The sequence below is a fragment of the Scyliorhinus torazame genome, chromosome 22, assembly GCF_047496885.1.
Source record: "Scyliorhinus torazame isolate Kashiwa2021f chromosome 22, sScyTor2.1, whole genome shotgun sequence".
NCBI lineage: Eukaryota > Metazoa > Chordata > Chondrichthyes > Carcharhiniformes > Scyliorhinidae > Scyliorhinus > Scyliorhinus torazame.
This window is the reverse complement of record NC_092728.1, coordinates 47,820,987-47,844,429: the sequence shown is the minus strand read 5'-3', so window position 1 is coordinate 47,844,429 and position 23,443 is coordinate 47,820,987. Positions and strand designations below refer to the sequence as shown.

General features: G+C 50.4%; 1 protein-coding gene across 3 annotated transcripts in view; it reads left to right on the top strand.

Annotated features, from left to right (window-relative positions):
* Positions 1-23,443, top strand: part of LOC140398808 (uncharacterized) — a 195,347-nt gene that overhangs the window by 104,760 nt on the left and 67,144 nt on the right. For all 3 annotated transcript variants that reach the window (XM_072487776.1, XM_072487775.1, XM_072487774.1), the window contains one exon: positions 11,263-11,316. In XM_072487776.1, the coding sequence (XP_072343877.1) occupies positions 11,263-11,316 (54 nt within the window). The remainder of the gene's footprint in view (positions 1-11,262; positions 11,317-23,443) is intronic.

The window sequence follows — 23,443 nt, the reverse complement described above, 5'->3', positions numbered from 1 at the left end:
GTGACTTAATTGAGGTGTATAAGATGATGAGAGGGATAGATAGAGTGGACGTTCAGCGACTTTTTCCTCTGGTGGATGTAGCTGTTACAAGGGGGCACAACTATAAGGTTCATGGTGGAAGATATAGGAGGGATGTCAGAGGTAGGTTCTTTACTCAGAGTGTGGTTGGGGCGTGGAACGCACTCCCATCTATGGTAATGGAGTCGGACACTTTAGGATCTTTCAAGCGGTTATTGGATAGGCATATGGAATGCACTAGAATGATTGGGAATAGGTTGATTTGATCTTAGTTTCAGACTAGTTCAGCACAACATCGTGGGCCGAAGGGCCTGTACTGTGCTGTACTGTTCTATGTTACTTGTACCGTTTAAAACACTTTGGGTGTGATCTATTGGCCTCGTTGCTCCTGACGCAGGGCCGCGACAAGGCCAGTAAATCGCACGAGTTGCCTCGCAAGATTTATGGAGCTTGTTGCGCCTCGCGTGACCTAGCGCTACCTTGCAAAGCGCCGCGATCTGGATCCTGCCTACAATGGGCGGGATCCAGATTCACATATTTAAGTGTGCAGTAAACTCACTTAAATATGTTTGCGCTGGAGTTACCCAAGGCGCAGGATCTAACAGCCTTGCCTCGGAGACCCTGAGCAGGCACCGTTAGCACTGGTTTCCACAAACATGGACCAAGTGTACCGGCACTTTGGGGTGGAGGGGGGCTCCCACAGGTGATCGGGGGGCTCCGGTATGGTCAGGCTCTGGGCAGGGTGTACCTTCGCAGTGCCACCTGGGTGCCCAGGTGGCACTGGCAGGGGCACAGTGCCAAGGTGCCCAAGTGGCATCTTGCCCGTGACGGGGATTGGGCCCGGAGGTGCCTTGCCCTTATGAGTTGGGGCATGGGGGGGGCTCGCAGACCCCCTAATTAGTAAGTTGGGGAGGGGTTCAGAGATCAGGGCATCTGGTCTCTTCCTGCACTGGCGAGCTAAGTTTGTTTTTGCAGGAAATGAGCCTAAGTGGGCCGTTCCTTGCCTAGGCCCCGAAATGAAGCAGAGTCCCATTAATAGAACATAGAACAGTACAGGCCCTTCGGCCCACAATGTTGTGCCGACTATTTATCATAACCTAAGATCAACCTAACCTACACCCCTTCAATTTACTGCTGTTCATGTGCCTGTCCAAGAGTCGCTTAGATGTCCCTAATGACTCTGACTCCACCACCTCTGCTGGCAGTGCATTTCATGTACCTCCACCACCTCTGTGTAAAGATGCGACCTCTGACATCTCCCCTATATCTGCCTCCAATCACCTTAAAATTGTGTCCCCTCATGACAGCCATTTCTGCCCTGGGGAAAAGTCTCTGGCTAGCCACTCTATCCATGCCTCTCAACACCTTGTACACCTCTATCATGTCACCTCTCTTCCTTCTTCGCTCCAGTGAGAAAAGCCCTAGCTCCCTCAACCTTTCTTCATAAGACATGCCCTCCAATCCAGGCAGTATCCTGGTAAATCTCCTCTGCACCCTCTCCAGAGCATCCACTATATTGAGGCGACCAGAACTGGACCCAATATTCCAAGTGTTTTCTAACCAGGCTTTTATAAAGCTGCAGCAAAACCTCACGTCTCTTAAACTCAATCCCCCTGTTAATGAAAGCCAAGACACCATACGCCTTCTTAACAACCCTATCAACCTGGTTGGCAACTTTGAGGGATCTATGTAGACCCCAAGATCCCTCTGTTTCTCCACACTTCCAAGAATCCTGCCTTTGATCCTGTATTCAGCATTCAAATGTCACCTTCCAAAATGAATTACTTCACATTATCTAGGTTGAACTCCATCTGCCACTTCTCAGCCCAGCTCTGCATCCTGTCAATGTCCTATTGTAACCTGCAACAACCGTCGTCACTATCTACAACTCCCCCAACCTTTGTGTCATCGGCAAACTTACTAACCCACACTTCCACTTCCTCATCCAAGTCATCTATAAAAACCACAAAGAGCAGAGGTCCCAGAACAGACCCCTGTGGAACACCACTGGTCACCGACCTCCAGGCGGAATACTTTCCATCCACTATCACTCGGTGTCTTCTTTCGGCCAGCCAATTCTGTTTCCAGGCAGCCAAAGTTCCCTGTATCACTTGCTCCCTAAGTTTCTGAATGAGCCTATCATGGGGAACCTTATCAAATTCCTTACTGAAATCCATATACAGCACATCCACTGCCCGACCTTCATCAATGTGTCCCGCCACATCCTCAGAATTCAATGAGGCTTGTGAGGCATGATCTGCCCCTCACAAAGCCATGCTGACTATCTCTAATCAAACTATGTTTTTCTAAATAATCATAAATCCTATCTCTCAGAATCCTTTCCAGTATTTTGCTCACCACAGACGTAAGACTGACTGATCTGTAATTCCCAGGGATTTCCCTACTCCCTTTCTTGAACAGGGGAACATTCGCCTCCCTCCAATCATCCGGTACTGCTACAGTGGAGAGTGAGGACGCAAAGATCATCACCAACGGCGTAGCAATCTCTTCCCCTGCTTCCCGTAGTAACCTTGGGTATATCCCGTCTGGCCCAGAGGACTTATCTATCCTGATGAAATAGTGGGGTCATTCTTGGTGCTGGAAATTTTTTTATGTAGGATGTCCTAACAAGAGGTAGAAGCAGAATACAAAATTACTTTCAAGAAGGGGCCTGTTCTGTGCTGTACTGTTCTATGTTCTAAGGAAATGAGTGAATAATTGAAAAATTTACATTCTGGAAGATATGGGGAATGGAACTAAATTGGGTAGCTCTTTCAAAAAGCGACAGAAGCATAGTAAGCTAAATGGACCCCTTCTACAGTATAAAATGTTATGATGTGAAACACAACAAAGCTGTATCAATCACCTGCCCATCAAGTTCATGTTTTATTTTTTTCTGCTCTGAAACAGAAGTTTTCTTAGTACTGTACTGTTGAGGATCATTGACCATGTTGGAGTTTATTGAGTGTGATTTGAAATATTTGAAATATGCACCGCTTGTGTAACGCTTTGTGATGTGTGAGAAGCTTGAGTTCAGCAGTGATGCCTTCCACAATCAAACTAATACTTAGTAAACTGCCATTTGGAGGATGAAATACCAGAGAACCTCATGGTGCAGTATTGCACAAAATTTGGTTTTCTAGATGAAGAAATGTGAAGTTAACATATTCTAATACAGATATAGATAGTATGAAATCTTTTTTGTTCATAGGAGATAAATTATGAACATAAAACAAGACCACTTCTCACTACTTTATTTACTGATAAATGAAACCTACAATCCAGTGTAAAGATCAAATATGAATATTTCTGAATGAATATTAATTATACCAGACTGAAGGACCTCCGGTGGCAGTCATGGAGTGAGTGGTCGGACATTTGGTGGCTCTTGCTCAAGGTGGATTTTGTTTGTCCTTCCCCCACCCGTGTGGGGTTTTGTTTTGAGGGCAAAAGGTGTGTGAGTGCCCAGGGGGGCTGCGCTGCCTGCCCAGTGGTTGACGGAGTAGCAGGGGGAGTTTTTGAATGGAAAATTCCAGCAGCAGAGGAAAGAGGCGTTGGAAGACCTGGTTAAGGTGGTGAAGCTGCTCAGAGCTGCAATTGAGAGAGTGGAGCAGAGGTTGGAGGCTCAGGGCCTGGCGATTCAGAATTTAGAGCAGGTAGTGGGGGAGCCTGAGGAGCGGATGGGTTCCTTGGAGACTGAGTTGGGGATGGTTTTGGATAACCAGAAGCGGCTGCAAGAGAAGTTAGAGGTCCTGGAGAACTGCTCCAGGATCATCAGGATGCTTGAGGGAGCGGAGGCCGGCAAGTATGTGGCGAGGATGCTTAAGAAGTTGGGGGGGGGGGGGTCTTTGATCGGCCCCTCGAGATGGATCGGGCGCTCAGGGTCTGAGGAGGAATTCGCAGATGAGGGAGCCGCCGAGGGCAATGGTAGTGCGGCTGCCACCATCGATTCTTCGACAAGGAAAAGATATTGAAATGGACGAGGCAGACCAGGAAATGCAACTGGGTGGGTCTACCAGGACCTGGGTGCGGAGTTGGCGAAGAGGAGGGCCAGGTTCATCCAGATAAAGGCTGCCCACTTTACGAATGGGGTGAGGTTTGGAGTTTTGCACCCTGTCCGCTTGTGGATTTTGACTCACCAGAGGAGGCGATGGACTTTGAGGGACCATGGACTAGGAGTGTGAGGACACTGAACTATGGAGAGGAGCTTTGTGTTTGTTATAAAGTGGTCGAGCTGGGTAGTTTGGGGTACGTTTTGATGGGGGAGCAACGATGGTGAATGAGCCTTTGTTGGGGCGTGTGGTGGGCTGGAGGCATGAGGGGGTGTCAGAGACTTGGGCAAGGACTACCATGCTAGGTAGGGCTAGTTAACGGAGGAGGGGTGGGGGTTGTCAGAAGGAAGGCATGGGTTCTTTTTTGTTTAAGGGTGGAAGGGGAGGAGGGTTGCTGACATGGGTATGGTTGGCGTGGCGGGCCTGGAGGGGTGCGGTACGCGCGCCGGGGGCTGGCTCAAAACAGGGGTATGGCTGATCGCCAGGCTGGTCACATGGAATGTGAGAGGGCCGAATGAGCCGGTTAAACGGTCATGTGTGTTCACCCATCTGAGGAGTCTGAAGGCGGATGTTGTGATTTTACAGGAGACACAACTGAAGTTGGGGGATCAGACGAGGTTGAGGAAGGGATGGGAGGGGCAGGTGTTACTTTGGAAATGAAGATGAGTGGGATGGTGGTGTTGGTGAACAAGAGGGTGCCGTTTGAGGTGGGGAGCATTGTGGCCAATCCGGGTTGGGGGGGGGGGGCTGCTGTTGATGTGATGGTCAGTTGGAAGCTGGATTGGATGCCGGTAAACGTTTATTCCCCAAATTGGGACAATGTGGATTTTATGAGGCAGGTTATGGGGAGGATTCTGGACCTGAACAAGCATCAGTTGAATATGGGGGGGTGATTTCAATACGCACCTGGACCCGGTTCTGGAGGAGTCCTAAGTCGTTGAGGGTGCCAGCAGTGGCTAGGGAGCTGAAGGGGTTCATGGAGCACTTTGGCATGGTTGGCGGCGATCCATGGTAGTTTGGGAGGTCAAGGGTGAGGGAGTTTTCATACTTCTCCCACGTGCACCGGATGTATTCCTGGATTGATTTGTTTGTGGCGGACAAGGTGCTGCTGACGAATGGCAACTCTGTTCGGCAATTGTGGTTTCTGATCACATTCCACATTGGGTGGATTTGCGGGTGGTTCAGAGAGAGGCCCAATGGATGTCAGCTGGATGTGGGGCTGTTGGCAGATGATGGGGGTGCGGGCTGCTATTCGGGGCTATGTGGAGTTGAACAACACAGGTGAGGTCACAGCCGCCACACTGGGAGGCACTCAAGGCTGCAGTGAGACGGGAGTTTATTTTGATTCGGGGTCACGGGAGAAGGTGGAGCAAAAGGTGGGCAATGCTAGTAGATGAGATTTTGAGGGTGGGTGGAAGCACTCGGTATCGCCAGAGGAGGGGTTGCTGAAGTAGAGGCAGAGGCTCCAAATGGAGTTTGGGTTAGTGTCTATGGAGAAGAAGGTGGAGCAGTTGCGAAGGGCCAGAGGGACAGTGTATGAGTACGGCAAGTAGGATGCTGGCCATCAGTTGAGGAAGTTAGCAGCAGCAACAGTGATTGGACAGGTAAGGGACGGGAAGGGTAAGGTGGTGATGGACCCAGAGGGGGTGAATGGGATAATTTGAGGCCTTTTGTAGAAGGCACTGAGTCGGAGCCCCTGACAGGGAAGAGGGGATGTGGTGATTCCTGGATAGGTTGGAGATTTCCACGGTGGAGGAGGTGCGGGTTCAGGGTCTGGGGGGCCCCGATTGGATTGAGGGAGGTGATAGATGCAGTGCAAGCCCGGGGCCGGACAGATTCCCAGTTGATTTTTATAAAACGTTTGGGCGGAGCTGGGTGATGCACCGTCAATTACCACAAGACGAGAATGGTGGAACAATCGAGGCTTTATTGAGCAAGATGTTGTGCCTCCTGTAGCTGGAACCAGAATGGCTGCAGTATCGGAGAGCACACACTTTTATCCGCCGCCTGCTGGGCGGAGTCAGCAGGCAGGGATTTACGGGCAGTGCCGTAATACATATAATATGCCACTAGTGGTGACTACCACATTCACTCCCTGTTAAAAAAATGAGTCCGGTGGGGTTGGTAGAAAACATTACAAATTAAGTCTGTCGGGGGCCTTGACCCTCCTCTGTGATTGCCTCAGTCCTGATAGTGATGTGGGCGCCGACTTGGTCACCTGCGACTCCGGGAGCGTGTTGTCCTCGTCTTCGTCACCCCTGAGTGGATCCAGTGGGAAAATGGCGGCGCCCCTGGGTCGCACCTGGGGGGTGTAGGAACACCAGTCCTGGAAACAGCGGCGGCCGACCAGGCCTGGCAAACAGAAGCGAAGTGTCCTTCTCACACCCATTGCAGGTCGCGCTCCGCACCGGGCAGCGCTGCCTGGGGTGTTTGTTTTGCCCGCTAAAATAACATTTGGGGCCCCCCCAGAGTTGGCTGGCTGCACACGGCGCAGACTTGCGGTGAGCTGGAGTCGGCAGTTGGTGGGGCCCACGATGCCCACTAGGGTGCCGCGCAGACGGGGGCGTAGGACTGAACGTTACGGGAGGCCACTTCTAACGAATTAGCGAGCTGCCCCAAGGTTTGTGAACTGGGTAAAGCTATTATATAAGGAACCGAAGGCGAGTGTCCGCACAAATAATATCAGTTCGAGATATTTCTCTCTCCACCGTGGGACGAGACAGGGATGTCCTATGTCCCCCCTGCTGTTTGCACTTGCAATTGAGCCGTTGGCCATCGCATTGAGAAGTTTGGGAGCATGGAAAGGAATAGTGCGGGGGGGGGGGGGGATAGAGCATAGGGTGTCCTTATATGCCGACGACTTGCTGCGGTATATGTCGGAGCCAAGTGGGTCGATAGGAGAAATATTGGAGCTACTGCGGGTATTTGGGTCTTTCTCTGGGTACAAGTTGAACCTGGACAAGAGCGAGTACTTTGTGGTGTCTCGGCCGGGGGTGGGGGCAGGGGTGGGGGGGCTGCCATTCCGTAGAGCAGGGACTCATTTTAGGTATCTGGGGGTGCAGGCTGCCCGGGAGTGGGGGAGGCTTCGCAGGTATGACATCACTAGTTTGGTGGGGAGAGTGAAAGCCGATCTGGCAAGGTGGAACGGCCATCCTCTGTCACTGGCAGGTCGGGTACAGGCGGTTAAAATGAATGTGTTGCCGCGATTCCTGTTTATTTTTCAATGCCTACCAATTTTCCTGCCAAAGTCTTTTTTCAGGGAGATTGAGGGAAGGATTGCCTCATTCATATGGGGAGGGAAGGTGGCCAGAGTGAGAAAGGTGCTGCTGCAGAGGGGAAGGCAGGCAGGGGGTTTGGGTCTCCCGAACTTGTACTACTAATGGGCGGCGAATGTGGAGAAAGTGCGGAGCTGGGTCAGAGGGGTGGATTCTCAGTGGGTCAGAATGGAGGAGAGTTTGTGCAGGGGTCGGGGCTGAAGGCACTTGCAACAGCGCCGCTCCCGATAGCTCCGGGGAAATATTCAGGGAGTCCGGTAATAATAGCTTCATTGAAAACCTGGAGGCAGTTTCGCCAACACTTCGGGTTGGGTTTAGGGTCACGGGAAATGCCGATTCGGGGGAACCACAGATTTGAGCCAGGGAGTTGGGATGGAAGTTTTCGGAAATGGGAAGAGAAGGGGATTAAGATGCTAAAATATTTGTTTCTTCGGGGTCTGTTTGCAGGATTGAGGGAGCTGGAAGCGAAGTATGGGCTAGAGCAGGGAGAAGGGTTTAGGTACATGCAGGTTCGGGATTTTGCCAGGAAGGAGATACAGAGCTTCCCAGAGGAACCGGAGGAGGTGTTGACGACAAGGGGACTGGAGAAGGGGGCCGTGTCAGCGGTGTATGGAGCTATTCTGGAAGAGGATAAGGCACCACTGGAAGGGATCAAAGAAAAGTGGGAGGAAGAGCTGGGAGAGGTTATAGAGGAGGGGGTCTGGTGTGAGGTGCTCTGGAGAGTGAATGCCTCCACCTCATGTGCGAGGTTGGGGCTGATACAGCTGAGGGTGGTATATAGGGCGCACCTCACGAATGCGAGGATGAGCCGATTTTTTGAAGGAGTAGAGGATGTGTGCGCGCGTTGCGGGGGGGCCCCGCGAATCACGTTCATATGTTTTGGTCCTGTCCAAAGGTAGGGGAGTACTGGAAGGAGTGTAGATTAAGGGTGACTATGGGTAATCACTGATTCCTTTTTGTCATTTGTTTATGTAAACATGTGGGCTGAGGTTTGGGGGTTGGTGGGCAGATGGGATCGTTGTTATTATGGGGATTGACATATCTTGCTGATTATTGTTTATTGTTGATGGGTGTAAATGTGGGAGAAAATGTGAAAAAGGAGGAGCATTTTTTTTAAAAATGTTTTTAAAGAATTAGTGTGCTGCCTAGTTCCCGCAAGATAGAGTGTACCCCCTTCCAGTAGCCACTGGCGGACGTACGCAGACTTCATTCCCGTGACGTAAGCGTCTCTAATTAAAACGTTCGGTGTGCTGGACTGCCGAAACTGCCTGGCAGTCGCAGTTCCTACCTAAGATCTGCAGGGCACGCAAGAAATCGTCCAGAGCTTCCCCGGGGAGTTGCTGTCTCGTGACTAGGAGGTGCTTGGCGTACACTTGGTTCACAGGTCGACGTAATGTCCCTTCAGGAGCACCATCGCTTTGGAGTAGGTGAGCGAATCCCGGATGAGGGGAAAAATGTCAGGGCTCATCCGGGAATAGAGGACTTGGAGCTTCTGCGCGTCCGAGGGTTCTTCAGCAGCTGCTCTGAGGTAGCCTTCGAAGCAGGCTGGCCAGTGGTCAAAGGTAAACGTGGCGTTGGCTGCTTGAGGGCTCAGCTGCAGGCAATCAGGCTTGATGCGAAGATCCATTGTTTAAAAAATCTTGCTCAATAAATTGATGCACCGTCAATTACCACAAGACGAGAATGGTGGAACAATCGAGGCTTTATTGAGCAAGATGTTGTGCCTCCTGTAGCTGGAATCAGAATGGCTGCAGCATCGGAAAGCACTTTTATACGCCGTCTGCTGGGCGGAGCCAGCAGGCAGGGATTTACCATTGTACCCTTAATATACGGGCAGTGAGGTAATACATATACTGTGCCACTAGTGGTGACTACCACACTGGGGCCATTGCTGGTGAGGATGTATAATGAGGCTAGGGAGAGGGGAAACTCCTCCCTACATTGTCGCAGATTTCCATCTCCCTGATTTTAAAGAAGGATATGTGTACTAGAGGGGTGATAGGCGAGGACCTTTGAGTTTTGAGAAGGGAAAGCAGCTGTCAGTGAATGTGTGGAGGTAACTTAACATGATTATGATACCCTCGGAGGGGCAGGAGGTAGTGGTGGCGTTGGACGCGAAGAAGGTTTTTGATCGGGTGGAGTGGGCATATTTGTTTGAAGTGCTGGGGCGGTTTGGGTTTGGGTGGAGGTTTGTGGATTGAGTCCGGCCAGAGGGCAGGAAAGGAGATTAGCAGAGTTGCCGTTTCGGGTGGTGGGGACAAGCTTCAGGTACTTAGGTATTCAATGGCACAGAGCTGTGCCCAACTGCATAGATTGAATTGGCTCAATTGGTGGAGGGGATGAAGGTGGATTTTAAGAAGTTGGATGTTTTGCCGCTGTCGCTGGCTGGGTGGGTGCAGGCAGTGAAAATGCCAGTGCTGCCTAGATTTCTGTTTGTGTTTCAGAACCTCCCTATCTTTCTCCCTCAGTCTTTTTTTAGGAAAGTCAGTGGGCGAGTTTATGTGGTGGGGGTGGCCCTGTGGGTGCGGCGAGCTTTCCTGAAATGGGGGGTGGGGGGGGTGGACGAATTTGATAAATTATTATTGGGCGGCAAATATTGCGATGGTGAGAAAATGGGCTGTGGAGCAGAGGCCTGTTTGGGGGCGGCATCATGTAGGGTAACAAGTTTCAGGGCTTTGCTGTTGGTGCCTTTGCTGTTCTCACTGGTCAGGTACTCCGTGAGCCCAGTGGTTGTGTCGGTATTAAAGGTGTGTGGGCAGCGTAGGCAGCGCTTTGGATTGGAGGGTACGTCATTGTGGGCGCCGATCTGTGACAACCATAGGTAGTGCCTGCATGGACTGGATGTTAGGTTCTGGGTGGTGGCAGATGGGGATTGAGTACTTCAGGGACTTGTTCATAGGGGGAACATTTGCAGGGCTGGAACAGTTGGAGGAACTGTATAGGAGTTGTCCAAGGGGAATGGATTTAGGTACTTGTAGGTCCTGGATTTCGTGAGGAGAGAGGTGCTGTCCTTCCTGGGGCTGCCGCCTCCGGTATGGCAAGGCAAGCTGTTATCGGAGGACGAAATTGGGGAGTGGAAGGTGTTGGGTATTTATGAGGATCTGATGGGGAGGAAGGGCGCTCTGGTGGAGGTTATTAAGTGCAAATCGGAGGAGAAGTTTGGAAAGTAGGTGCGAGGTGGGAAATCGGCAGAGTCCTCATCGTGTGAGAGGTTATGCCTCATCCAGTTTAAAGTGGTGCATAGGGCCCACTTGACAGTGGCGAGGATGAGCAGCTTATTTGCAGGGGTGGAGGATAGGTGTGGATGGTGCATGGGGGGGGGAGGGGGGGAGTGGGGGGCAAGAATCACGTCCACATGTTCTGGGCGTGTCCAAGACTGAGGGGGTTCTGGCAGGGGTTCTCGGACGTGATATCTGAGGTGCTGGGTGTGGGGATGGTTCCGAGTCCGGAGGTATGTCAGAAGGTGCTAGAGTCCAGGGGGGGGGAGAGGCTGATGTATTGGCCTTTGCCTCCCTAGTAGCCCGAGACGGATTTTGTTGTGTTGGCGGAACTCGGAGCGGCCAAAAACGACCTGGGTGAATTCCTGAGGTTGGAGAAGGTCAAGTTCGCTCTGCAGGGGCCGATAGAGGGGTTCACCCGGAGATGGAAACCGTTCATCGATTTTTTTCAAGGAGAATTAAGGGGTCAGCAAGGGGAAGTGGTGGTAACGGGGTTAAAATGGGGAAGGAGTGTTGGTGTTGGGGGGGGGGGGGGGGGGGGGGGAGAATTGGAAAGTTATGGTTGTTTGTTGGGTTAATGTATTGTTCTGATATTCGGTGTATATTTGTTAAATGCCTTGAATACAAATATACACATTTTTAATTATAGCATACTGAAATGTCACAGTTCTGAAAAATGCCTTCTATTTTCTCCACAAGGATCAAGCATACCAACAGATGGAAGTAGCTGCAAAACCTGAACATCTTGAACAGGTAAAAGCAACACAATGATGGGAAGTTGATAGATTTTGCATTCTATTTCTTTGTGGTTTTGAATGGTTGTAATTGTAAGTTATTAATTTTCTATGGAGCCATTCAGTAAATTGCACGTCAGGGAAAGGTCAGCTGTTACCTGCAGGAGAGAAGGTCACAGATATTTTGGTGATTAAAAGTATCTGGAATAAATTTCTGCAGCTCTCTTCTGGTCAGGACCAGAACTATGAGCCAATGGTGAGGAAGAAGGAAAGTACAGTGCAAGAAAGGGACAAATAAAATGGCATTTTAACATTTTTATTTCAAGGGTGAAGTGAGGAGGAGACTGAAAGGTGGAGAATTCCAAACGTTCACCACCTGCTGTGTGAAGAATTGCTTCCTCAATTTTAGAATTGAATGGCCTACTTCTTATCCTGAGGCTCGTTCTGGAGCCCACCCTAGCCAGGGGAAACATCCTTCCTGCGTCAGCCCTGTCAATTCCTGGAAGAATATTGTACACTGATGAGATCACCTCTCATTCTTCTAAATTCTAAAGAGCATAGGCCCCGGTCTCTTCAATCTCTCTTTATAGAACATCCTACCATCTCTAGGATTAGTTTGGCGGACTTTCATTGCACTTCCTCCATGACAAGTACATCCTTCCTTATATAAAGGGACCAAAATGTAACTGGTCTGATTAGTAAGTGCAGACGACACAAAGGTTGGTGGAATTGTGGATAGCGATGAGGATTGTCAGAGGATACAGCAGGATTTAAATTTTAATACAGATAGGAAATATACAGTGAATGGTAGAACCCTCAAGAGTATTGACGGTCAGAGAGATCTAGGTGTACAGGTCCACAGGTCACTGAAAGGGGCAACACAGATGGAGAAGGTAGTCAAGAAGGCATACGGCATGCTTGCCTTCATTGGCCGGGGCATTGAGTATAAAAATTGGCAAGTCATGTTGCAGCTGTATAGAACCTTAGTTAGGCCACACTTGGAGTATAGTGTTCAATTCTGGTCGCCACACTACCAGAAGGATGTGGAGGATTTAGAGAGGGTTCAGAAGAGATTTACCAGGATGTTGCCTGGTATGGAGGGCATTAGCTATGAGGAGAGATTGAATAAACTTGGTTTTTCTCACTGGAACAAAGGCGGTTGAGGGGAACCTAATAGAGGTCTACAAAAGTATGAGGGGCATAGACAGAGTGGATAGTCAGAGACTTTTTCCCAGGGTAGAGGGGTCAATTACTAGGGGGCATAGGTTTAGAGGAGATGTACGAGGCAAGTCTTTTACACAGAGGGTAGTGGGTGCCTGAACTCGCTGCCGGAGGAGGTGGTGGAAGCAGGGACGATAGTGACAATTAAGGGGCATCTTGACAAATACATGACTAGGATGGGAATAGAGGGATACGGACCCCGGAAGTGTAGAAGGTTTTAGTTTAGACGGGCAGTATGGTCAGCGCAGGCTTGGAGGGCCTGTTCCTGTGCTGTACTTTTCTTTGTTCTCTTTGTTCAAAACTATACACAATCTAGGTGGAGATACCTTTACTCCTGAGTTCACATTTTTTGCAATAAAGGCCACCTACCATTTGCCTGTAATTGCTTGCTGCACCTATATGTTAGCATTCAGTGACTGATGAACACACAGATCCCTTCGGACATCAACACTTCCCAATCTTTCCCTATTTAAGAAATACTCTGCATTTCTGTTGGCCCCTCAAAGTGGATAACTTAATTGGCGGGATTTTCTGTGCAACCTGCCATGTCTTTTGTAGAGGTGACCTGCCGTTGGCTGATCTGTTGTCAATGGGGTTTCCAGATGAATGAACCCCGCACTGCCAGGAATCCCGCAGTGGGGGTGAGCCATCAGCAGGACTGGAAGATCCCGCTGGCGTCAACAGCTGGAAAATTGCAGCCAATGTTTTTCCACATTACATTCCTTCTACCATGTTTAAATCCCTTTGAAGCCTCTTAGCATCCTCCTCACATTTCACATTCCCATCCAGTTTTATGCCATCAGCGAACCTGGAAATATTACATTTGATTCCACATCCAAATTATTAATGTAGATTATGAATAGTTTACAAGAATTTACAGTGCAAAAGGAGGTCATTCGGCCCATTGGGTCTGCACTGGCCCTTGGAAAGAGCACCCTACATAAACCCACACCTCCACCACATCCCCAGAACCCAGTAATCCCACCTAACCTTTTGGATACGAAGGGCAATTTAGAATAGCCATTCCACCTGACCTGCATATCTTTGGTCTGTGGACCATAGCCGATTGGAGGAGTCCGAGAGGCTTTGGGTGCAGGAGATAGCACCGGCAATTCTTGGCACAGAGGCAAACACTGGTGGGGTGGCGACCGCAGTGGAGAGCCTGGTGCAACGTCAGCAGCATTAATGGAGGTGCCCAAGGCAGTCAGTGACGGCCATGGCTAAGCACCTTGACAACATGTCCCACTCGCTAGGGGACATATTCCATCCCATGTGGACCTCGATGAGGTGCTGAGAGCATATCCCAGTCACAGATAGAAATTGCCGAGGCGCACCAGAGCATGTCCCAATCACCGAGGAGCATAGTTGAGGGCATTGGCAGCATGCTGCAGACATTGGGGAGCCGCCAGGGCTGAAAGAGCCATGTGATGCAGGAGCAGCTGGGGCTCGATCCAGCTGCCCCTTGTTGCTCGTTGCTGTTGTTTCTTAATTTGGCTCTGTTTAATTATGTTTGCTCAAGAGTCGCCTGTTGTCTTTCGATACCGCCACAAGGTTCAAAACCGAATACTGATCAAAAACTTGATACACCAGTTAGTAAGTTCAAAATCAATGCTTATTTATTTACACACACAGACAAATCTACTCATGCATAAAACTCGATAGACTAAACTATCACTACTGCTAAAAGCCTATACTTAGCTTCGGGTGCCCACTCGGTCAGAGGAACAATGGCCATTGCTCGGTTCTGAGGCTGCTGGGTTGAGCTGTTTACAGGATAGCAACTAGGAGCATCTATCTCGTAGCATGTGTTGACTTGGAACTTACTTGGCCTGGAGCAGCTTTGACAGGCCTCTCCTCGCTGAGAGCCAAGGCCAAGAGAGAGATTCTCTCTTGGGGAATCCTTTTTATACCCAAAAGGGCTTCGCGCACTTTTGGGCGGGCCTTGAACTTGGCCCCAATTAATTGGGCCGTTTCCCAATCGTTCTTATCGATTTTCCTCCAATAGAGGGGTGGGTTCCCTGGTTGCTGGGCTGTTATAGGTGGCCGGTGGCCTGCTTTGTTCTGGTCTCCTCTGGTGCCGGGGTGTCTGTCCTAGCATTGTTTACTTAAATGTTGCCTTTTCGTTCCCGGGGATGGCTCATTAGTATGTAGATGGTTCTGCAGTCTCGGTCTTGTCTGAGAGCTACAGCTCTAATCAACAGATCGACCTTGCACCTGCTTGCTTTCTCGGTATTGTCCATTTTCCCTGCATTCTTTGCAAAGTGTCCATTTTGTAATCGGGACGTGGCCATCCCAGATGGCTACACACCCTCCTTGTGATCCTCAATGCGAAGCGTGAAGAATCACATTACTGCGCATCTTCGTCCTCTGACCAAACGAGGCACCCATAATCAGGCTCTACTCTGCCCTATCCTATGAAACACAATTTTACCTAAATCATTTTAAATACATACATTATTATAAAACTCTACGGGGCGCTATGACATTAATGCATGCATTACAGAAAAATTAAAAAACTGGAACCTCTAACTATCCTCACTCAAACAATCCCAAAAATGATCTATAACATCTTAAACTGTACAAAATAGCAGCACACAAATTTCTCTGGCCTGGCAGTCAGGCACAGAGGTTTACATTTCTTTATTTAACAGAATACAGAAAGCGAAACGGATGCACTTTAATTCATGTCGAGGGATTCGGGGGTTTGGTGAAGTCCGAAAATAGGGGACCTAAACGTGTATACCGGGACGCTAGAGTGGGAGGGTCTCCTTCGCTATTTTCTGATTCTAAGTGTCTGCACGACACTGCAAAGTATCGCCAGTATTAAGAGGGCTTCTACTACATACGAGAGTGAGTACCAGGTGATGAACTTATCACACCAGGTCGGGGTATTGTTAGCTGTCGCGGGGCTAGCTATCGCGGGGTTCTGTGTATTGCGGGGGTGGGAATCATTCACGGCTTGTGTGGTAGGGTCAGGGGGGGTAGCGTCCGCGCGCAACTGAAGGGATCCCATTAAGATCCAGGTGAAAAAGACGGAGGTCGTCTTCATCTATTTGTCTTTTTCTTCCTCTGGAGTTCCTGAGGTTCCGGAGTTCTGTGAACACAAGCATAATATCTGTTATTAAATTGCTTAAGATCTCGTATGTCTGTCTGTCCTTTGTTACCAATTCCCCTTTATAATTGGTCACCATCTCTGACGCCCTCATTTTTTTTTTAAACCAAATATTTGGGACAAGACATCCGAGAAAAATACTGACATAGTGCGAGCTGTCTCGCAGCCTGTGCGATCTACCATCCTAGTGTTTGAGGATGTAAATGGCATACGGAAGCAACGTGAGGGTTGCCAAAACCAAACAAAAGAATTTCAAAAATCAAGTGCCAAATTGGGGTGCATATGGGCCGCGGTGGGTAAGAAATGAGTGGAATCCCCGGGTAGGATGGTGATCAGTGCCGTTTGTGCTCTACCCGAGCGTAGCTGACCAGAGGGGGGTCCTCAGGCAGGGCGGGCACCAGTGCCGTTTCTCCACTGCCTGAGCAACCGGCAAGAACGGGTAAGAATGTGGTCGTCGTGGGGTTTGCCTTGATGTCTGCTGACAAACTTGTACCTCTAAACTGGTTTCTGTTGACAAACTAGTTCCTCTGAACTGGTTTCTGTTGACAAACTAGTTCCTCTGAACGGTTGTCTGGGGACAAACTTGTTCCATTAACTGCCAGGGGGCGTTAAAGGCGTGGTGGCGTGGGGCCGTGAAAAAGTTTCAAGTTTACAAACAACACTTAACATTAACACTAAAGAACAAACATACAACAAACATGGTGCAGGTTCCATCAGAAAGGACACCGTATCTCTACATTGGTTCCTTTTTCCCATCATCTGGATACCTCACTGCTCAATTGCGAACAGGGTCGCAAAGGGATTTGATTGACTTCCGGGTGCGGCGATGACCAGCTGAGTCGCACGTTTCGGCAGCTCCCTGTGAAACGGACTTTTGGGCTCTTGATAGGAGCCCCAACGGCAATTTTAACGGCTGAAAACACCGTGCGGTAAACCAGAAGGGTGTTACCCCTGGACACGGATGGAAAAAGGAGAGGAAAGTGGCCGGATTGCAGCGGATCCTTTGGAACAACGGCAAGGAAGGCAAGCAGAAACCAAGATAGCGTCGGAAGGTGGCAGTTTCATATGGGGCCCTGAACAACAAGAGTTTTTGAAACGCTGCGTGGAGGAGATAAAAAAGGAAATGAAGAAAGAGTTGTTGGCCCCGATATTACAGGCGATTGAAGGGCTGAAAGAGGAACAAAAGACCCAGGAGCAGGAGCTTCGGGTCGTGAAGACGAAAGCAGCAGAGAATGAAAACGACATACAGGGCCTGGTGGTGAAGTCGGAGATACAGGAGGCACACCAGAAACGATCTGTGGAGAGGTTGGAGGCACTGGAAAATAACGCAAGGAGGAACAACTTGAGGATTCTTGGCCTTCCTGAAGGTGTGGAGGGGGCGGACGTCGGGGCATATGTGAGCACGATGCTGCACTCGTTAATGGGAGTGGAGGCCCCGACGGGTCCGTTGGAGGTGGAGGGAGCATACCGAGTTATGGTGCGAGGACCGAGAGCAGGAGAAGCTCCCAGAGCCATAGTGGTGAGATTTCTCCGTTTTAAGGATAGAGAAATGGTCCTTAGATGGGCGAAGAAAACTCGGTGTAGTAAATGGGAGAACGCGGTGATCCGCGTCTATCAAGATTGGAGTGCGGAGGTGGCGAGAAGGAGGGCGAGCTTTAATCGGGCCAAAGCGGTACTTCACAAAAAAAAGATAAAGTTTGGAATGCTGCAACCGGCAAGACTGTGGGTCACATATCAAGGGAGGCACCACTACTTTGAGACGGCGGCTGAAGCGTGGACTTTTATTGTAGAAGAAAAATTGGAATGATTGGACTACGAAAATGAACGTTTGGACAAAGTGGTGGGACGAGTGGGGGGGGGGGGGGGGGGGGGGGGGGGCGAAGAGGGATTGTATGATTAATCCTGCGGTATGGTAACTTTTCTTTCTCCCACAGGTGGTGATGGGGGGAGGTGGGGAGGGAGAGGAGATGGGGCGTTGGCCATGGGAGGCGGGGCCGAGGGAGAGGCGCGGGCTTGGTTCCCGCGCTATGATAATTATGGCGGGAATAGAGAAGCAGGAAGGAGGGGGCGCCGCACGGGGCGAGCCGTGATCACGGGGGGAAGCCGAGGTCAGCCAGAGTTTGCTGACTTCTGGGAGCAACATGGGGGGAGTAATTACGCTAGCGGGGGGTCTAGCGGGAGGGGGGAATTACTGGGTTGCTGCTGCTGGGGAAAGGGGGGAGTGGGTGCGGGAAAGGATGGGCGGGGGGGCACCGTCTGGGAGAAATACAGCCGCGTGGGAACTGGGCGAGAAGCTGGAAAAAGATGATGGCTAACCGGCAAGGGGGGGGGGGGTGGGAAGCCCCCCAACTCGGCTGATCACGTGGAACGTGAGGGGGCTTAACGGGCCGATAAAGAGGGCACGAGTACTCGCACACCTTAAGAAACTTAAAGCAGATGTGGTCATGTTACAGGAAACGCACCTGAAACTGATAGATCAGGTTAGGTTGCGCAAAGGATGGGTAGGGCAGGTGTTCCATTCGGGGCTGGATGCGAAAAACAGGGGGGTGGCTATATTAGTGGGGAAGCGGGTAATGTTCGAGGCAAAGACTATAGTGGCGGATAACGGGGGCAGATACGTGATGGTGAGTGGCAAATTACAGGGAGAGATGGTGTTGGTAAACGTGTATGCCCCGAATTGGGACGATGCCAATTTTATGAGGCGAATGCTAGGACGCATCCCAGACCTAGAGACCGGAAAGCTGATAATGGGGGGAGACTTTAACACGGTGTTGGAACCAAGGCTGGATAGGTCGAAGTCCAGGACTGGTAGGAGGCCGGCAGCAGCCAAGGTGCTTAAGGATTTTATGGAGCAGATGGGAGGGGTGGACCCGTGGAGATTCAGTAGACCTAGGAGTAAGGAGTTCTCGTTTTTCTCCTATGTCCATAAAGTCTATTCACGCATAGACTTTTTTGTGTTGGGTAGGGCATTGATCCCGAGGGTGAGGGGAACGGAATATACGGCTATAGCCATTTCGGATCATGCCCCACACTGGGTAGACTTGGAGATAGGGGAGGAAACAAGAGGGCGTCCACCTTGGAGAATGGATATGGGACTAATGGCGGATGAGGGGGTGTGCTTAAGGGTGAGGGGATGCATTGAAAAGTACTTGGAACTCAATGACAATGGGGAGGTTCAGGTGGGAGTGGTCTGGGAGGCGTTGAAGGCGGTGGTTAGGGGGCAGCTGATATCAATAAGGACACATAAAGGGAAGCAGGAGAGTAAGGAACGGGAGCGGTTGTTGCAAGAACTTTTGAGGGTGGACAGACAGTATGCGGAAGCACCGGAGGAGGGACTGTGTAGGGAAAGGCAAAGGCTGCATGTGGAATTTGACTTGCTGACCACAGGCACTGCAGAGGCACAATGGAGGAAGGCGCAGGGTGTACAGTATGAATATGGAGAGAAGGCGAGCAGATTGCTGGCACACCAATTGAGGAAAAGGGGAGCAGCGAGGGAAATAGGGGGGGTGAGAGACGAAGATGGAGAGACGGAGCGGGGAGTGGAGAGAGTGAATGAAGTGTTTAAGACATTTTATAAAAAATTGTATGAAGCTCAACCCCCGGATGGGAGGGAGAGAATGATGGAGTTTTTGGATCGGCTGGAAATTCCCAAGGTGGAAGAGCAGGAAAGGATGGGATTGGGAGCACAGATCACGGTAGAAGAAGTGGTGAAAGGAATTAGGAACATGCAGACGGGAAAGGCCCCGGGACCGGACGGATTCCCAGTTGAATTTTACAGAAAATATTTGGACTTGCTCGCCCCGCTACTGACGAGGACCTTCAACGAGGCAAAGGAAAGGGGACAACTGCCCCCGACTATGTCAGAAGCAACGATATCGCTTCTTTTAAAGAAGGAAAAGGATCCGCTACAATGCGGGTCCTACAGACCAATCTCCCTCCTCAATGTAGATGCCAAGGTCTTGGCCAAGGTAATGGCAATGAGAATAGAGGAATGTGTCCCGGGGGTGGTTCATGAGGACCAAACTGGGTTTGTGAAGGGGAGACAGCTGAACACGAACATACGGAGGTTGTTAGGGGTAATGATGATGGCCCCACCAGAGGGTGAAACGGAGATAGTAGTGGCGATGGATGCCGAGAAAGCATTTGATAGAGTGGAGTGGGATTATCTGTGGGAGGTGTTGAGGAGATTTGGGTTCGGAGAGGGGTATGTTAGATGGGTGCAGCTGTTGTATAGGGCCCCAGTGGCGAGTGTGGTCACGAATGGACGGGGATCGGCATATTTTCGGCTCCATAGAGGGACAAGGCAGGGATGTCCTCTGTCCCCATTACTGTTTGCACTGGCGATTGAGCCCCTGGCGATAGCGCTGAGAGGTTCCAAGGGATGGAGGGGAATACTTAGGGGAGGAGAAGAACACCGGGTATCTTTATATGCGGATGATCTGCTACTATATGTGGCGGATCCAGCGGAGGGGATGCCAGAAATAATGCGGATACTTGGGGAGTTTGGGGATTTTTCAGGGTATAAATTGAACATGGGAAAGAGTGAGCTGTTTGTGGTGCATCCAGGGGAGCAGAGTAGAGAAATAGAAGACCTACCGTTGAGGAAGGTAACAAGAGACTTTCGTTACCTGGGGATCCAGATAGCTAAGAATTGGGGCACATTGCACAGGCTAAATTTGACGCGGTTGGTGGAACAGATGGAGGAAGATTTCAAGAGATGGGACATGGTAGCATTGTCAATGGCAGGGAGGGTGCAGGCAGTTAAGATGGTGGTCCTCCCGAGATTCCTTTTTGTGTTTCAGTGTCTCCCGGTGGTGATCACGAAGGCTTTTTTCAAACGGATAGAAAAGAGTATTATGGGTTTTGTTTGGGCCGGGAAGACTCCGAGAGTGAGGAAGGGATTCTTACAGCGTAGTAGGGATAGGGGGGGGCTGGCACTACCGAGCCTAAGTGAGTATTATTGGGCCGCTAATATTTCAATGGTGAGTAAGTGGATGGGAGAGGAGGAAGGAGCGGCGTGGAAGAGATTAGAGAGGGCGTCCTGTAGGGGGACCAGCCTGCAGGCTATGGTGACAGCCCCATTGCCGTTCTCACCAAGGAACTATACCACGAGTCCGGTGGTGGTAGCTACACTGAAGATTTGGGGACAGTGGAGACGACACAGGGGAAAGACCGGAGCACTGGGGGGGTCCCCGATAAGAAACAACCATAGGTTTGCCCCGGGGGTAATGGATGGGGGATATGGAATGTGGCAAAGAGCAGGTATAACGCAATTGAAAGATCTATTTGTGGATGGGAAGTTTGCGAGTCTGGGAGCGCTGACCGAGAAATATGGGTTGCCCCAAGGGAATGCATTCAGGTACATGCAATTGAGGGCTTTTGCGAGGCAGCAGGTGAGGGAATTCCCGCAGCTCCCGACACAAGAGGTGCAGGACAGAGTCATCTCAAAGAAATGGGTGGGGGACGGTAAGGTGTCGGATATATATAGGGAAATGAGAGACGAAGGGGAGACTATGATGGACGAACTAAAAGGGAAATGGGAAGAAGAGCTAGAGGAGGGGATGTGGGCAGATGCCCTAAACAGGGTAAACTCGTCGTCCTCGTGCGCCAGGCTAAGCCTGATTCAGTTTAAGGTATTACACAGGGCACATATGACTGGAACACGGCTCAGTAAATTTTTTGGGGTGGAGGATAGGTGTGCGAGGTGCTCGAGAAGCCCAGCGAATCATACCCATATGTTTTGGTCATGCCCGGCACTACAGGGGTTTTGGATGGGGGTGACAAAGGTGCTTTCGAAAGTAGTAGGAGTCCGGGTCGAACCAAGCTGGGGGTTGGCTATATTTGGGGTTGCACAAGAGCCGGGAGTGCAGGAGGCGAAAGAGGCCGATGTTTTGGCCTTTGCGTCCCTAGTAGCCCGGCGCAGAATATTGCTAATGTGGAAAGAAGCCAAGCCCCCGGGGGTGGAGACCTGGATAAATGATATGGCGGGGTTCATAAAGTTAGAGCGGATTAAGTTCGTCCTAAGGGGGTCGGCTCAAGGGTTTACTAGGCGGTGGCAACCGTTCGTCGAATATCTTGCGGAAAGATAGATAGGGGAGAACAAAGAAGGCAGCAGCAGCAGCCCAGGACTTGGGGGGTGGGGGGGGGGGGGGGGGGTGGCCTGAGACAAGGCAGTTGCCAATTAGGGCTAGTTTTTATTTTTTGTTATTTAATATTTATTTATTTGTTGTTGTTTTCTTTTGTTCTTGTTTAAATAAAAAAGGTCATTATTATCTGTATTGTTATAATGTTGTGTAAAGGATGCACAATGTACTGTGTTGGTTGACCAAAAATTTTCAATAAAATATTATTTAAAAAAAAAGGGATTTGATTAGTGGGAGTCAGACTCTATGTCATCATCTGCTCCCGGCTGCCAAACCCTTCACTGTAGTAATCGTGCTGAAGCTGCTTGGAACGAATTGGGGTCCATCTCATCATTCCGGATGAGCCTGAACGAATTGTCTCGCTGCCAGAATCGTATGTCGAGGTTGGAGCTACTAGGTTTCAATCCGTAATCGTCGGGCGGTGGGTCTGGTCAGGGGCTTTGATAGATGTAATCTCGAAGGGGTCAGTGGAATCATGCTTGGATTTGCTGGGACTGGGCCCTGGTTCAGGGGGATAATCATAACGTGGTGTGCTGTGGCTATCGTCATAGTGATCGCTATCACTGTCGCTGTTGGTTGAAGCCAGGGAGAGGCAGAGTTGTGCCTCTGGGGGTGGAGTTGAAGTCGTGTCTGAGGACAGGCTGGACTGGTTGGGGGAGGGTAGGAAAATGTCATCTGTGGGCGGGGCGTGCTCGTCTGCTGCTGCGAGCAGGATGTGGTGTGTGTGTGGCTATTCTGCGAGCCATGAGCCTTGAGTTGGTTTATGTGAAACCACGCAGACTTGGCATTGGGATATGTAATCTTGTATACCGAGGGGCTGACTTTGTCCGAAATGGGGTACGGTCTGGAAAATGTAGGGGAAAGGAATGAACTGGGGTTGTATAGAAAAGCAATAGTAGTAGGAGATTCAATGGTTAGGGGAATAGATAGGAGATTCTGTGGTCGCGAGCGAGACTCCCGGAAGGTATGTTGCCTCCCGGGTGCCAGGGCCAGGGATGCCTCGGATCGTGTCTTCAGGATCCTTATGGGGGAGGGGGAGCAGCCAGAAGTCATGGTGCACATTGGTACCAACGACGTAGGTAGGAAAAGGGGTGTGGAGGTAATAAACGAGTTTAGGGAGTTAGGCTGGAAGTTAAAAGCCAGGACAGACAGAGTTGTCATCTCTGGTTTGTTGCCGGTGCCACGTGATAGCGAGGCTAGGAATAGGGAGAGAGTGCAGGTGAACACGTGGCTGCAGGAATGGTGTAGGAGGGAGGGCTTCAGGTATTTGGATAATTGCAGTGCATTCTGGGGAAGGTGGGGCCTGTTCAAGCAGGACGGGTTGCATCTGAACCAGAGAGGCACCAATATCCTGGGAGGGAGGTTTTCTAGTACTCTTCGGGAGGGTTTAAACTAATTTGGCAGGGGGGAATGGGAACCGGATTTGTAGTCCAGCAACTAAGGTAGCCGATATTCAGGACGCCAAAGCGTGTAGTGAGGCAGTGGGGAAGGGAACACTGACAAAGGAGAGTACTTGCAGGCACAGAGATGGGTTGAAGTGTGTATACTTCAACGCAAGAAGCATCAGGAATAAGGGGAGTGAACTTAAGGTATGGATCGGTACTTGGGACTACGATGTGGTGGCCATCACGGAAACTTGGATAGAAGAGGGGCAGAAATGGTTGTTGGAG